The sequence below is a fragment of the Telmatherina bonti genome, assembly GCF_933228915.1.
Source record: "Telmatherina bonti genome assembly, chromosome: 20".
NCBI lineage: Eukaryota > Metazoa > Chordata > Actinopteri > Atheriniformes > Telmatherinidae > Telmatherina > Telmatherina bonti.
Genome location: NC_136618.1, coordinates 28,049,752 through 28,066,646, shown reverse-complemented (window position 1 = coordinate 28,066,646; position 16,895 = coordinate 28,049,752). Strand labels below are relative to the sequence as shown.

The 16,895-nt window shown below is 38.1% G+C and overlaps 1 protein-coding gene across 1 annotated transcript in view; it reads left to right on the top strand.

Annotated features, from left to right (window-relative positions):
- The first annotated feature begins 1,215 nt into the window (after positions 1 to 1,215).
- map7d2b (MAP7 domain containing 2b) overlaps positions 1,216 to 16,895 on the top strand; it is a 42,301-nt gene continuing 26,621 nt past the window's right edge. Inside the window, exons 1-3 of the mRNA XM_079259777.1 lie at positions 1,216 to 1,317; positions 2,188 to 2,262; positions 10,767 to 10,927. Coding sequence (XP_079115903.1) covers positions 1,281 to 1,317; positions 2,188 to 2,262; positions 10,767 to 10,927 — 273 coding nt within the window. The 5' untranslated portion in view covers positions 1,216 to 1,280. The remainder of the gene's footprint in view (positions 1,318 to 2,187; positions 2,263 to 10,766; positions 10,928 to 16,895) is intronic.

The following is a 16,895-nucleotide window of genomic DNA, read 5'->3' as shown; positions in this document are numbered from 1 at the left end:
AATGAAACCTTTAAATCAGATCTAGAATTAACTGGAAAGCACTTTCTAACATTGTTTAGTCTCCTGGTAGCAGTATTTTGAATCAATCACAAGCTGTTCTATAGGCGCATGTTGGACAGGAAGATCAGAGTAAAAGATTGCAGTACTTTCCACATTTACAATCTACATATAGGGTCTAATTTCAGCATTTTTCTTTGACTTGTTATTGTGTGTGCTTGTCTTTAAGATGACATAAGGTTTTTGATCCTATCATATTGTGTTATGACGCAACAGTCAAATATGTCAGATGATATATGGTAATAAGGATAAAGCAAAAAGGATCCAGATTATCTTGTATGCTTTTTCATTTCGTACAGATACATAAATGGTCCTGATAGTTTTCATGGTGGTTCTTAAGAAAACAACCCTTTGTTGTTGTTTATGGCTTTTCCATCACTCATGACTCGGTAAACGCGTGTGTGAGCAGCGTAAACATCACTGACCCATATTACATCTGCCAGGCCTGTTTGCAATAACTATGACGTAACTCTTCCGCTGGGTCTCGCTTGTGCTCCGCACGTGCGCTCTGACACGAGCCGGTTTGACAGCCGCACCAAGTGAAGTAGCGGCCACGTGACGGGGGGATGGAGGGGCGATATGAGGCATGCAGAATCTGCGGTAACGGACACGGAATTTATTATTAAGTGCATTAAACGCTTGCTAAAAGTATTTTAAATGGTAAATAGTGGAAAAAAGAGGTTTTTCACTCCTCCATGTTGCTTGTATCTTTTGGGCAAAAGCCTACTTGGTTGCTAGGTGACAAATAGCAGCGTGACCTGGTGCATTAATATGCAAATTAGCCAAATGTGAATCGGTTACTGATGTATTTTTTTCTTTTTTTTTTTCTTTTTATGTTTTTATATAAGATATTTAGAAAATGTGTACTAATTTTTTTTATCGTGTTAATTTAAAACTGTTTTATAGGCTAGTAACGTCTCATTTCGATAATTTTCTAACAAAAGTATATTCATGGAGGCGTTGAGAAAATAGACCAGACCGTCCAATGTTTTTTGTGTGTTTGCTTGTCATATCAGGTGGAAAACAGTTAAATAAACAAACAAATAAATAAATAAATGTAGGCTATGCTTGCTCCCCTCCCCACTCTTGTCTTTCCAGCGACGCTCCGTGCGTCACTTTCTCCTCCGTTTATTTTTCCTGAGTCACCGCTGTGTGGACCAGCGGTCTCCGTCTCAACGAGCAGAACTCTGGCTCCTCTCAGTCTCCTCTGCTGAAAATACTCGATGACCCAGGTGGTTTCTAGCCGTGTTGTCATGACAGGTGAGATATAGTTATGCTCATTTTGTAAATCTATGTAATAGTGCCTTGAATTAGGTGATAATTTTGTTTGCACAGACAAAGAGGATAAAGGGATAAATCATATTTTTAAGATTAAGTCATTTTTCTTGCAAGGTATCTTGTTTTACGTTTTCTATCTGTGCAGCTTATTATCTCATGTTATTGAGTTATTAAAAGGATCAATAGCTGGATAAAAAAAATTTCTATGTTGGCATGTGATACTTGACATTAAGTCAGATGTTATTTTTCATATTCAAGAGTAGATTTCCATATTTCTATGTTTCACTATAACCATGTGAACTGCTTCAAGGGGTGCTATTGAAACCTGACAATGTAATTAAAATCTTACTGTAAACCATCACACAGAGTCACACCTTTTTAACTGGTGATTATGCTGATTTTGGCCTGTGATATAATTTTAACGTGAGATCAAACAGTGATGGACCCATGGCATGCTGAAGACTAAGCTGAGATTTGCATGTTTTTACATATCTAATGACCATGTTGAGGACCTATTTATAGCGGTCTCCCATTTGTTTGCATGTAGACATCTTTCGATGGATGACTCCAGGAAGCTTTCATGTCGAATTGACAGACTGAGATTTGAAAAGATAACAGGAAGAGGGCTGAAGGTTACACTCAGGGGTCTTACACTGACACTTGACCCCAAAAGCAATACAGTGACTGACAGAAGATTTATTGTATAAAAGGCACCATGACAGTCCCTAGCTTTAAAGCCACTTCCATATTGATAGATACAGTAGTACAATTCACCATCGTAGCTTTATATTTTTAATTGTATCTGACTTTTGGTCAGTGTTTACATGAATCATATCTGACTTTAAAACACAGCTTTGGTCCCACCGCCTGCACCGCCGCTCACCAACAGACATCCATCTCCTGCTCGATCTCCATCCAGCCCTACAGGTAAACAGCTAATCCTGCAATCTTTTCATTTCTTCTCAGTGTTTCTTAATCAGTAATATGGCAGCATCAGGAAAGTGTGAAGGCTTCACGTTTGTGTAAAGATTATATCACAGTTTGAATTCTCCTCAGACAAGCCATCATTTTTGCATTGTTGTTTACTTTTTGTTGGATGAGAGAAATAATGTTTAAAGGAGGCATATCTTTTCCCACAAGCTGACATTGTCATAAAATCTTAAAGGTGCAGTGTGTAAAAAAATCAAAAGTCAATTACAGAAAAATTATATATTTAAATAAAAACTGTTTCTTTTATTTTCGCTTGCCTTTACTAAAATTACTGTTATCTTCTATTCTTTTATAATGAGCCATTTATATCTACTTGCCATGAGTTCACAGCGGCTGACATATCTGTGCTGATATTTTTACTTCGGTGTCTTTGAATGGACAAACAACTCTGTGTGGAATGAGAACCATTGGAGCATTAAAACTGCAGTACGGATGTTCTTATGGTTTCAAAATGAAATACAATTGGTTAAAACATATACTCAGCACAGAACAACCAAATGACCCATTACTTACTACTTAGAAATTGTGTCAGCATACAGCAAACTGTGAAGCCACTAGCAGTTAGTTATATTGCAAATCAATTGCTGGTAGTTCATACAGTATGTATCCTTTTCATGACTAAAGCTAAGAGGAACCCAGAAGAAGTGAATGAAAGTGTAATTTTACTGCAGTTTTCTGCTATTATTTTGGCAACTGAGGTTATAAGGTTATTTAAAAACATATTGTGTTATCAAGTTATCAGCATTCAACTCCTTTTCCCAAACTACTATTGAACACATAATGCTTATCTTTGAAATTACTATTGCTAAATAAATATTAACTATCACTGTAATCACTTTTCATGGGTATACAGAGGTGTAATGTTTTGATAAAGTTGCCTAAATTTGCAGATCAGACTATAAATATGGACTTTCTGATTGCTTTTCTGATCGTATATGCCAAACTAGGGGCTTTGTTTGATCAGTGGTTGAGCACTGTTTAGAATAAGTAATGCCTTTATGGTTACATAGAAGTCAACATACATGTACACAGTGTTGCCGTAGCTACCGGTCATCGCTGTACCCGAGGCCACAGGATCCACTCACAGATAAAAACATCTGTAGGCAACAAACAGACACAGTTCTTTCATATCTATATTAAAGTCATTTCTGTGCTCATCTTTGCCACGAGACGTCAGTAATTCTTCCAAATTTTACCTGTAATGAAACGTCTCTGACATCATTTGTTCAGAACACCACAGGATGACAGTATCACAGCTCCTTTCACACATCTGTTTATAATGACCTGCTTTAGGATGCATCATGGTTTTTGAATAGGTTACTGTAGCTAACAATAGTAACTTTCTGACCTCGAAAATATGTGTTTCTGACTCATTTTGATAGCAGAGTGATATTTATTATGCAGATTCCTGGAGCCCTCATTGCCCAGCAGCTTGCTAAGGATGAGAAACTACACTTCACACATTTGTATCCCAAACTAGAGCCAAATGTTACAGCTGAGTTTAGCTTTACACACTGCACCGCTGCATGGACCAGCAACACCCTGGGCATTTTGAGAATGCAATGGGGCTGATTAGCAAAAGAAAGGCGAGAGGACATTCTCAGAAAGTATCAGGAAAAAAAAGAGGTAAATGAACAGAGCAAAAGATGTAAATATCAGACTGGCCTTTACTGGCTGGAGAGTTCTCAGAGTAGAGACAGGATGCAAGATGGATGCTGAATTAGTTGTCATTAGGTGGCGCCTTTCTGAGAAAATCTGCCAAAGTTTCTGTTCTGTAAGAAGGATTTGTTCATTCTTTCCTACATTTTTGTTTGCTTACATGTTGTAGCAGACATTTTTAAAGGTTTAATTTGATCCAGTAGTTAATTGAGACCTAAGAACTATATTTCAGGTGACAGAAAGAGCAAACAGGTTTTTGGCCACTATTGGTACCAATACCACTATTTTTACTTTGCATTGTGGGTAAATTGAATATTAAATGAATAAGTTTGGATTTATACTGTGGATTATTGCAAAGGAAATGAAAACCACATCGAGATGAGTTATAAATCCTGAGCAAAGTAAGATGTTAATGGTTTTAATATTTTTATTCATCAAACAGAAAACAAGATAACGCCAGATGAGTACGTCATTTCCCAGCTTTTCAGTGGCTTTAAGTTTATTTTACATAACATCAGCTTCTTTTACTGGGATCTTTTTAGGCCATTTGGACAAGCTAATACTTAAGTGTCCTCTGCTGGATCACAAAGAAACTTTACAGCCAGTGGTCTGAAGCAATAAAGTCATATTCACACCCAGTCATCAGCAAGACTTGCTGCGACTGGGGATTCAGCCCATTTGACGGTTGTAACATTCACCTGGGCCCTGCGATGGACTGGCGAGCTGTCCAGGGTGTACCCTGCCTTTCGCCCAAAGACTGCTGGGATAGGCTCCAGCTTCCCAGCGACCCTTCATCGGATTAACTGGATAAGAATAATGGATGAATGAACATTCACCTGGTTGGAGTTTGCTTTCACTCTGCACCCAGTAAAAAAAAAACAAGCATTTTGCTACATGCCGTGAAGATTTACAGAAAAGACAAACAACAAACAAGAAAATAGCTCATTTAATGTTTAATGTAGGAGGACTTCAGTTTCTGTCACATAGGATGTCATTCACTTCCTGCATTTGGTTCTTTGGAAGTGAAACATCACCTTAAAACTTGTTCCATCCTCCACCTGAAGCAAGAATTGAGTTCTTGCTCTCGAGGCTGCAAGAACAAGAAAAAACCTTTTCGTCAGGTCCATCCGTCCTCCAGGAGAAGCAGGTCTGCAGCGGGGAGGGATCACTGCGGGGGGGGGGATGTCTGCTTTTATGTGCAATGAACCCGGTTGTTACCTCCACCATGGAGGTTATGTTTTTCCCGGCGTCTTTGTGCTCAAGATAACTCAAAAGGTTACGGACGGATTTTTATTAACATTTCAAGCGTTGTTGGAAATGTGAAAATAAAGAACTGATTAAATTCTGTTGGTGATCCGGATCACCGTTTGGATCCAGGAATGTTTTAAAAAGGATTCTGTAACATTGTGCTTGGCGGAGGTTTCCGCTCTCTGAGTGCTTTTCTAGTTTCATATTTAACTAGCAGGGCAGGTCCTGCACGTGGCGGGGCAGGTCATGCACGCGGCAGGGCGGGTCGTGCACGCGGCTGGGTCCAAGTGTTTTAACGCCACATGTAAAAATGTTTGTACTTCCTCACCACCTCGATCAGCGTTTTATCAAAACAATCCGTTTTACCTGCAACAGTAAAAATGCGGAAGCAGCAATTCCGCTTCATGCTTTCTCTGTGTTAACCACGCCCACCTCACATGTCCGACCAATCACACGATACTTCTCGGAGCCCTGCAAGAAAAAAGTTCTGCCAGCCCGATGTGTCGAGAACTGTCTTCAGACGCGTCTGTGAGAACAAGATGACGTAATTTTCTTCTCGGAGCCTCGAGAACAAGAAAAAAGTTCTGGCTTCTTGTGGAGGATGGAACAAGCTTAACTTTTCGGTGTTCCAGAGTTTGTTTCCGAGTTTGGTTTTTTCATAGTGATGCGAAAAGTATTTGCCCTCTTCCTGATTTCTTACTATTTTCCAAATTTGCCACGCTTAAATGTTTTTAGATCATCACACACATTTTAATATGAGACAAACATGAAGTGAGTAAATACAAAATGCATATTTTAAAAGGTGATTTTCCAAACCTCAATAACCGTATGTGAAAAGATACCAATCCCTCTTTTAGGGACAGTCTTATCATTATGTTGCTTTGAGGCTTATTAAACATACGTATTAGCTTATTTCTTTCTTGAATTGAGGAAACAGTATATGTGTAGAAAGAGAAAGAACAAAATAGTTTTGGGTTTCCAATGCTGTGGTACGGGGAATGCAGCATGATTTAAAGTTGAAGTTGGGTGTTAAAAATAAGGAAGCTGGAAATTGTGACATAAAAATCCACTGCAGATCTGAACGTCGGACTGATATGGACTGAAACAAAGTAACATAATTGTATTTTAGGAGTTAATGACTGGTATTTAGCTTCATGAGTCCAGCCAAATATATGGTCCCCAGTACAAAAGATGATTTTTCAACCTCACACTGTTCTGATACCAGACTCTCAGTAAATATAGAGGCAGAAATGAAATATGACATATTTAACAATCTGCAGGCAGAGCTAATCTCTAAATCTTTCCTTCACCTGTTTCAAGGCTCCCGGCTACATTTAGCAAAAGAACAACAGAGTACAGAGAGAAAACACAAGGTATACTCAACCTTCCAGCTGGTGGAGCTCTGTGGGGTCTTTCCTGTTCATCTGTCTCTGACACACGAACACACACACACACACACACACACACACACACACACACACACACACACAAACACACACACACACACACACACACACTCCCACAGTGCTGGAGGGTGTAGGTAGATTTGACCCCACTCTTTTCAAAATCACAAACTTTACATTTAAATATTTATTCTTTTCAACTGTTGAAGTTTATTCAAGTTTTTATTTAGAAAATGGGCAAAAACATTTAAAGGATGTGTTGTAGTAGAGGTGTAGCAGTATAAAAACCTCTTCAACTCCATATTTGGAGATTTGCCCGCCTCATTTAATGGATAGAAAGAAAGAAGAAAGTAAGTTTTTGAGTGCAAATGTATGACAACCATTTGTAAAGACCAGCACCCTATAAATCATATTGACACACCAAAACACATGAATAATAGTGATAAGTAGAGCCACCTTGATATTTAAGTATTTTTAGTTAAATGAAAATTTTCATAGATCATTCATATTCTTGGATACACACGGTCATAAGTAGTATTTGATCATGGTGCAGAAGTGGAGTTCATAAACCTGGATGCTGCAGTATAACAACCTTTTTTTCTCTGTGGGTGAGAAAACCTGTTAACACCTCTAACCATGACATGTGAGGGCAGTTGCTGTTGCTGTTGTTAATATTTTTAATTTGCATAGATGGAAACGTAACGCCTGGATTTACTCACCAATACTCAGTGCTTATGCTGTTGTGGGGGTTACAAGAGTTCGGAAAGGCCACTTTTAGTTGTAGAATCACATTTAACAGCTGTAACATCACACATGAAGATTCAGAATCTGACAGCTAAAACTCAGACAAAAAGAGATGAGATTGATCAATTTTAGCATTTTTAAGACAGTTAGAAACTTACCTTCCTAGTTCCTCAGTTAAAAATAACAATCTGATTAAATCAGAAAGCAGAGATCATCAGAAACTGTGGTTGACACAACATGCAGGATACAGAGTGTCAGGGTTGTGGTGGAGCGGAGGACCCAAATGCAGGAACAGGAGCCAAGGATGCAGAATGAAGAAGTTTTAATGACAGAACACTGAACTGAACTGAAGGGAAGCAAACACTAATACAACGCAATGGACCAGCCCTGGGAACAGAAACCAAGGGGTCTAAATACACAAGAACAAAACAAGCCACAGGGGAAGTGAATAAACTAAATGAGACCAGGTGAAACTAACAAACAGGAAAGCAAAACAGAAACTAAAGACAACACGAAACATCACATCTTGACACAGAGTAAATCATCCTTCATTAAGTTTTACATTGTAGCCTTCTGATTGTTGAGCAAATACATTATTTATTTATTTTTATCAAGAATGGATTAAATGTTCTGCAACAGTGACGAAAGATTTAATTGCCTCATTTTAAGTGGTGTACCTATATATAAAATTTCTCTTTTAACATGCTAGCTTTGGTGTAAAAATGGAATATGTAGTTTCAATATCTAGTTTCACAAAAGAAAAGTTTCTCAGAAAACAATGAGACATTTATATGTGAAGCACTCAATCTTAAACCAATATTATTAGCAGATTTTCTCACTGAGATGTGGCTACTGAATATATATCACCATCCATCTTGCATCCTGTCTCTTTTCTTAGCTCCCTTCAGCCAATAAAAGTCAAGCTGACTCTTGTCTTGTGAAAAGTTGTGTAATGTCGTTCCTCAGCTTTGGGACACTGCAGGGGAACAATGGTTGGAGGAATGTGACTAATGAATGTCTGTGTGACATTAAAATGAGTCAGGAGCAGAGAGCTTTAAGCTCAAAAATGTATGTAGTGTTGCTTTAAAACAATATACATAAAAAAAATTATACAACAATATTATAATATTGTCATAACTTACAGGCACATATCAGAAAATTAGTCTATTATAAAAAAGTTCAATTTTTTTTGTCACTTATTTCAGAATGTGAAACCCAGATGTTATATAGATTAATTACACATAGTGTGAAACATTTCAAACATTTATTTCTTGAAATTTTGATGATTGTAGCTTATTGATAATAAAAAGCCAAAATGCAGTGTCTCAGAAAAATAGAATATTACATAAGATAAATGAAAGAAGGATATTTTAAACAGAAATGTCAGGCTTCTGAAAAGTATGTTCATTCCCATGCACTCAGTACTTGGTTGGGCCTCCTTTTGCATGAATTACTGCATCAATGCAGCGTGGCTATGGAAGCCATGAGTGTGTGGCGCTGCTCAGGTGTAATGAAACCCGGGTTGCTGTGATAGCAGCCTTCAGGTCATCTACATAGTTGGGTCTGGTGTCTCTCATCTTCCTCTTGACAATACCCACAGATTCTCTATGGGGTTCAGATCAGGTTGGTTTTAGTAACACCATGGTCATTGGAGCAGCTTTCGGTACCTTTGGCAGTGTAGGCAGCTGCCAAGTCCTGCTGGGAAATGAAATCGGCATCTCCATAAAGCTTGTCAGCAGGAGGAAGCATGAAGTGCTCTAACATTTCCTGGTAGATGCTGTGTTGACTGTGCACTTCAGAAAACACAGTGGACCAACACCAGCAGATGACATGGTTCCCCAAATCACTGCTGACTGGAAACTTCACACTGGACTTCCAGCAACATGGATTCTGTGCCTCTCCACTCTTTCTCCAGACTCTGGGACCTTGGTTTTCAAATGAAATGCAGAATCTGTTTCCATCTGAGAAACAGTCTAGTCCTTTTCCTCCTTAGCCCAGGTGAGATGCTTCTGTTATTGTCTCTGGTTCAGGAGTGGCTCGACACGAGGAATGTGATATTTGTAGCCCATGTCTAGGATCCGTCTGTGCGTAGCGGCTCTTGATGCTCTGAGTCCAGCTTCTCCACTCCTTGTGAAGCTCCCCAAATTCTTGAATGGATGTAGCTTGACAATCCTCACAAGGCTACAGTTCTGCCTTTTGCTGGTGCACCTTTTCCTTCCACTCAACTTTCCATTAAGATGCTTGGATCCAGCACTCTGAACAACCAGCTTCTTTAGAAATGACCTTTAATGGCTTTTCCTCCTTGTGGAGGGTCAATGATCGTCTTCTGGACAAGTCAGCAGTCTTCCCCATGACTCTGTAGCCATCTGACTGAGAGACCATTTAAAGGTTTAGGATACCTTTGGAGGTATTTTGAATTAATTAGTTGATTATGATGTGACACCATGACTTTCTAAGATTGAACTTTTTCACAATATTCTAATTTTCCGAGACACTGCATTTTGGGTTTTCATTATCTATAAACCAAGAATATTGAATATTTGAAATGTTTCACTCTATGTGTAATGAATCTATAAAATATATAGGTTTCACATTCTGAGATGATTGACAAAAAATATTGAACTTTTTAATAATATTCTAATTTTCTTAGATGTACATGTATGCGAAATGCTCTTAAAAAGAAGAAAATAGAAAAAAGAAAATAGAGAATGTTCTTTTTTTTTTTTTTTATCTTTTACTTATGCTGTTTGTTAAAGCTACACTACTGAACTACAGCAGATATTTCTACCGATGCCCCCTAATGAAAGTTAATTCAAAATCTGGCCTGCATCCTGTCTCTTTGCTTAGTTCTCTCTGGCCAGTAAAAGTCAGCTTGATATTGACTCTTGTATCATCTCTTGTTCTGTCACATTCTGTCTTTCTCTTCACTTACTCTGAGTGCCCTCTTGCGTTTCTTTGCTGAATCCGTCATGGCAGGTGTATTGATATCCAGTTGCTGGCGTGAACTGGCGATGTAAAGCCAAACAGAGATGTAATACAATGCCCCAGGTTGGAGAAAAAATTGTGACGTGGGGTTTCTCAGATTTGGGATGCTGCAGAGAAACAAGGAATGCACATAATGAATGTCAACTTATAAAAAGTTACTTTATCATATCTGTGAAATAAACTCCACTAAAACCTTAGACAGTCTTATAAAACTTATCTGATTTAAGGATCTTTAAATGTAAACATTTATTTAGCAGTTTTCCAGTTATTTAAAAAACTAAGTGTAGCCCACAAACGGGAAGGACTGAGCTAAAGTTGCAAGGAAGAAATGAAATCTTCATCAAATTCAGACTTTTTGTTTGGATTATAAATATTAAACTAACTTTCCAACTGTGTGTGCAGAGCTGTCGCAGGTGCTGCAGGATAAGGAGCGTCGTGTGCAGCAGCAGCTGGAACGCTGTGCTGAAGAGCGAGGGAGGAAGATGGAGGAGCAGAAGAGAAAGGAAAAGCAGCGCAGGGCAGCAGCTGAGGAGAAGCGACGCCAGCAACAAGAGGCTGAAAAGGTCAGAGGTTAAGGCATACGAATGATGTATTTGTATGTCATTAGAAGCTCTTAACAAAGAACTTTATTATTAACACTAACAGTGTCATTTATTAAAGAATATCTGTCAACATGAAAATGCATAGACAGGGGTGTATCCAACATTTCTAATAGTTACAGACATGCAATCTTTTTTTTCTTCTTGTTTTCCCACAGTAGACTCTTAAATGTGCTCTGATACCTCTATCCCCCAATAACGTTAGCTGGGAAGGTTGTTAGCAGTAGCTGTATAGCTGTTGGGATCATATAAAATGAATAAAATAATTAATAAAGAAAACGATAAATATAAACATTTGATAAATCAAAAGCATAGAGGGATTAAATAGGTGAGATTCAGTTCAGTTGAAGGCCAGTGCAGATATTGTGCACTTATCATCCCTCAATGCTTTCATGTCCTTTAATTAAATCAGTTATGTGTTCTCCTCTAAATGGTCCCGTCATGTGTTCCTCTGGCCACCACGCCTCATCCTTCTCACCATTTCACATCCTGTACCTTTGACCAATACTGCTGGGAAGAAAAACTGTGATCAAAAGTCACCGTGTTCCACCAATAATCACTTCCTTCTGCTGCCTCTGTGAAGTCTCTTCTCTCTTTCTGAATTAGTTGTAGTGGTGTGTAACTGAGTCAGTGTCGTTAGGCTGAGCCGGAGTCGAAAGAAGAAGCTGGTAATTAACGCAGAAGCTCTAATGACTTTCTGTCAGCTGACCACTTGTGTGCACTTGAGTGAAACATGAAAAGTTTAGCTGGTTTTCTGCATATTTTACACCAGAACACTTTATTGTCCCCTGAGTTGGGCCATATCTCCAGAGGAATGTCTTTTGAAGCACGGTTAATATCTTAGAGAGCTATGTTGGGCTTAAAGCCAAAAGTTTTCAGTTTCAGTAGGATTCAGTCTGGTTCTAGATTTACTAGATCGCTGTACAAATATGAGACATCAGAGAAGTTTAGGTTCTGAGATTCAGATGATTGTCTTTAACAGCTATGTTTCAGCTGATTCTTTGAGTTCTCAGACAGCAGAACCCATACATAAACCCATGCATAAAGGCTAAAGTGTAGATTGTTTTGTTGACATTTAACATCATAACCACACTAAAGCACTTGATTGGCGCTGAACTAAAGTCAGATTGTCCAATAAGCGACAGAAAATTGATGCTTTAACCATCTCCTAAAAGGTTGATCACTGGATTTCCATGTTAATTAAATGTTAATATTTTAATTGCCAAGTTTAATCATAATATAATGACTTTCTACATCCAATCTATCTTATTGGTGGTAACCTGAATCTATAATCTGGCCTTTGCTACAAAATCTCTTCCTCATTCTCGGTGCTGGATGAAATACCAAATATATTAAGTCTAAATAAGTTAATTTGGTTTCTACTTTATTATGGCACAATTTTATAGATAAAAGCACTTCATCAGGAGGAAATTAAAGATTTTAATTTATGTATGGTTTGCAAACATTAAGTGACTTCATTTTTCTCCCATGTTCATAGCAACATTTCACTTCTTTATTCATTCATTCATTTAATATCCTCACCGCTTAATCTGATGAAAGGTCGCGGGAAGCTGGAGCCTATCCCAGCAGTCTTTGAGCAAAAGGCAGGGTACACCCTGGACAGCTTGCCAGTCCATCGCAGAGCACTTCTTTATTTATGCATACAGTAATCATAACACATAAGAAGCAATCCCCTCAGCTGCTTCGTAATACAGCCCTTCAGTTTGATCGAACTTTTATTCTGCAGCATAAATGAGGAGTAGACTGCAGATGTTACCTCTGATTTTACTTTCCAATCTTTGGCCGAATTTATATGTCTAATCAATAAACTAAACATGCAGAAATCTATCTGATGTAGGCAACTTGTTGTGTAGGTGTTGAAGCTTTATTATAAACTCACTTCGATGCAGAAAGTCACTATGTAACTTTGTGTAGCCTTTTTTAAAAAAAAAAAACAAACTCTTTATTTAGCATTTTAAGTATTACCACACAAAAACAGAGCAGAGAACACAGGGGGCACTGTACATTTGTGAAATAAAATTACACAGAGAATAGAGGATATTTATGCTTCTTTCTTATATGCAAACTATTTTGTCCAGTGTTTCTTGTAAACATGCCTTTTGATGCGTAGAACAAAAGTCAACTTCTTTTGTAGCCTTTTATAATAACACATCACCCCTTACCTACAGTGATGACTATGAGGCTTAATATTTCAATATTTCTAGAAGCCCAATATTTCTGGGCTTCTAGTGTAGCGAGAAGATACTCAGACAATAAGCTGAGGGTGTTTTTTTGTTTAAATACGGTAAAATGACTTTAATGATGGATTTTGAAGCCCGAGCAACAAGCTAAGCGGTTGGTGATGGTTATGAGATTCTACATTGACCAATGTGCTTTGTCTTTTACTGTCTTGATATGTTACATGCATGTAGCCAAAGCTTGCACAGTCATGACTAGTTAGCATGACTCAGCCTTATCAGGGCCTACAAGCAAGAAAGCCTCTGGTACTAATAATCTTGTCCTTGCCTCTAGGTTTCACACGTTCATTCACATATCTGTCAGAGATTATGTCACAACCTCTGGTATTAATATTTCTACTCTGTGACCTCTGTGGATGGTCTAAATAGACCACAAGTGCTTGGCTACTCAAAAGCAAACAACACATGTGATTATGTGAGAGGGAAAAAAAAAACCCCCAGTAGTATTACAATATGAACAAATACCAGCCAGAGTACTTAAGTCCCTCCAGTAGCAGCTGATAAGATTTGACCTCCACAGCTGCTCAAATAAAACAGAATGCAGATATAATGATGTACGCTCGGTTGTGATGTTGAGTTGCAGAGATGCATTTAGTCAGCTCGCCATCTTCCAAGAGGGATTTTTAATTGGTTTAAAGGAACCCAAAGATGTCCCATTTAAAAGTTTTTGGAAATGATTCCACTCATAGGAAGGAATATATAAAAGCAGTTTTAATGGCCTGTTTTAAAATGGGAATTTTCAAGGCGTTTTATGGAAAGTAAAGAGAATTTATTGTTACGTAGATGTGAGATAATCCTATAGGAAATCAAGGACAGCTTTATAGAAACTAAAATGCTGAAAATGATTGCAGGGATGATTTTAAAAAGTTGTTTATAGGTTTTTCATTTAGAAACAGTGAATCACATATTCACGTCATCCTGCTCTGAATGAGTCATGAGCGGACTCAGAAACACAAACACATTTTATCACTATAACTTCATCCTCCACCATGAATTATTGGCTGTTTTTATGGTAACCTTGTCAGTTTGACCCAGATCATAAAGAACACAAACATGAAATTTTGTGCGGGACTTGAAGGGTTACCAAATCCTCAGAGGGTCACTACTCAGCAGTCACGGGAAGGGAGAGGGGGTGTACGGTCACTATTGATTTGTAGGGGCTGTGTTCTCTTACCCTGCATTTCATATACATAACCTAATGATATAATGATTGGATGACATCATGTTTAGCGTATTGTGTGGCGTTTACTGGAACAGATAGTTGATGTCGGCAGTGCTGGGACAAGCATATATTTCACCGCTGAACAGGAAAAGAAAACTACATGATCAAGCTGTCTCAGGTCACTGAGGAAAGGGTTGAGCCTTGCTGGCTTGAATATTTTCCTTCTCTGTTCTTAAAGATATTTTAGTTACAGAAGTTTTTAATCATATAGCCTCAAATCAGCTGTTCAGCAGGAAATGTCTTGTTTTCTCCAACCAATATGTCACTTAGTGGATTATATCGACGTACAGTGAATAAAAACTATTACCATTTTTTAATCAACAATATATATTTAATTAGTAAATTTTTCTTCATCATATTGTAGTTATGTCACCTGCCTGTAATGCCTGAAAGAGTAAATAAACCCTGTCATTAGTCAGACTTTCCTTTTATCAGACAGTAATTTAACATCCAGGAATGACACTACAGATGTAAATGAGCTAATTATGATTAATTCTGCTACATCTGCCTTGTAAATACAGTCGATTATGACACTGCAGTGCCCTAGATGGATAAATAGAACTGATCATTCTTTGTTTTTTACGTATAAATATTGCAGAGTGGGGGAAAATCACATCTGAAAGTCTTGTATTTCTGATTCATCATGGTGGGATGTGATGTTAGTACTGAACAGTCCTGCATCCGGATGCATCAAATGCCTCTGCTGCAGTCGGCTAATCCACCCTGCTTCTGTCTTTGTCTTTGATCTATGTTTATATCAGCTCCTGTCCACATCTATACTTTACTTGTCTTCTGTCTCCCTCTCCCTTTAAACCCTCCCCCCCTTACTGGTTCGAAACCACCAGTTCTCCTCCCCCCCACCTCCTCCTGCAGTTTGTGCGTGACTCTGCATGCACCTTCAGCAACCCCCTCCACTGTGCTGAGAGGGGCCATTTTCATCCTTTATTTAAGCAGTTTACCAAAGCAGCATATATATTGAGACGTATTCTGAACACGTACCCCCCCCCCCCCCCCCCCCCCCCCCCCCCACCCCCCACCCCCCACCCCCAGCTGGACGACATAAAGAGCAGAAAGTGGATGATAGACACAACTAGAAAAGGCAGAAATAAACTTAGTCGGTACACAAATTAAAATGATAAACTAATAAAAGAATGATAAATGAGTAAATATAAGTAAACACACACATATTTTTATGTAGAAAAAAATACATTATATAAATATAAAATGAATGAATGAAACAAAATGAAAAATACTTTTGGGGATTACCCCAAAAGGGAAATTCAATAAAAGGGTAATTCTGTATATATCACATTATGTGATTGAATGAACACATCTTCAGGTGTCCTATAAAAGGGATTTATAAGTAAGTTTAATTATCATGGTTCGGTTTTCCTTTTTATCTATTTAAACAGTTTAAAATGTCAAAACTCTTATTTCCAATGAAAAGAAAAATACACACAAGGACATAATGTTTTTATATTTTACAGCATCAGAGCTTCAAACTAAATGTCTGAACAGGAAAAGCTCATCTATACACCATAAAATAATAATTCCAGTTAAATACTGGTGCAGTGAAGGTGGCTACTGGGTGTACTGGTAGCACTTTGAGATGGTCTTACTATGTAAAGTGCTTTACGATGCACTGCTATAATTAAAATAATGAAAAGATATGCAGTGTGTGTGCAGTTCTTAGAAAGTCTTTATAGGTATTTAGTTTTCTAAGCATGTCTCAGAGGGTTTCGAGTCGGTAGTAATCCCAGTTGGAACGGGGAATCAAGCGGTAAAAAGCTTTTTGTTGTTAGGTTTCAATCTGGTTCAATAGATCCTCCGCTGGTTCTTCATAATACGGGACAGTACCGTAATGCATCGTACATCTTTGCCCTGGTTTGTTTTCCTTTACAGGTGAAACTGTGGGAAGGATCAGCTGTGTGTGTATTACAGTTGATTACAAGCATCTGGTGGTGACTTCAACAGTGCTGGGGTATCAGAATCAGAATTACTTCATTCACTATGTTTGTGCAAACAAGGAAGGAATCTGACACTTGTGCCAACTTGCTCTCAGTTGTTATTACGTTAAATAATCAAAGAATAAGCAAAAAAATGAGAGAAAGATGTAGATAAATAAACATAAATACAGAGTAGCAATAAGGGAAAGCAGCAGTAATCGTAATGACTAGTCGCAGAGCTCAGCTCGATCAGAGGAGAAAAAAGAAAAAAAATTTAATTCTTTTACCAATTTATCATGGAGGTTAATATCAAAACAACAGAAACACAACGCCGACACAGCTGTAAATAAAAACCTGTGTTCATTCGTCTTTTTCAGAGTATGTGATTCATTCAAGCAAATATGCAAAAGTTCTGTGTTGGATGTTACAACTTTCATACAGCTTCATGTAACAAGGAGGTATGCTGGCCTGTGCAGCTATAGAGAGTCATTTAGGTCCACAAGCAA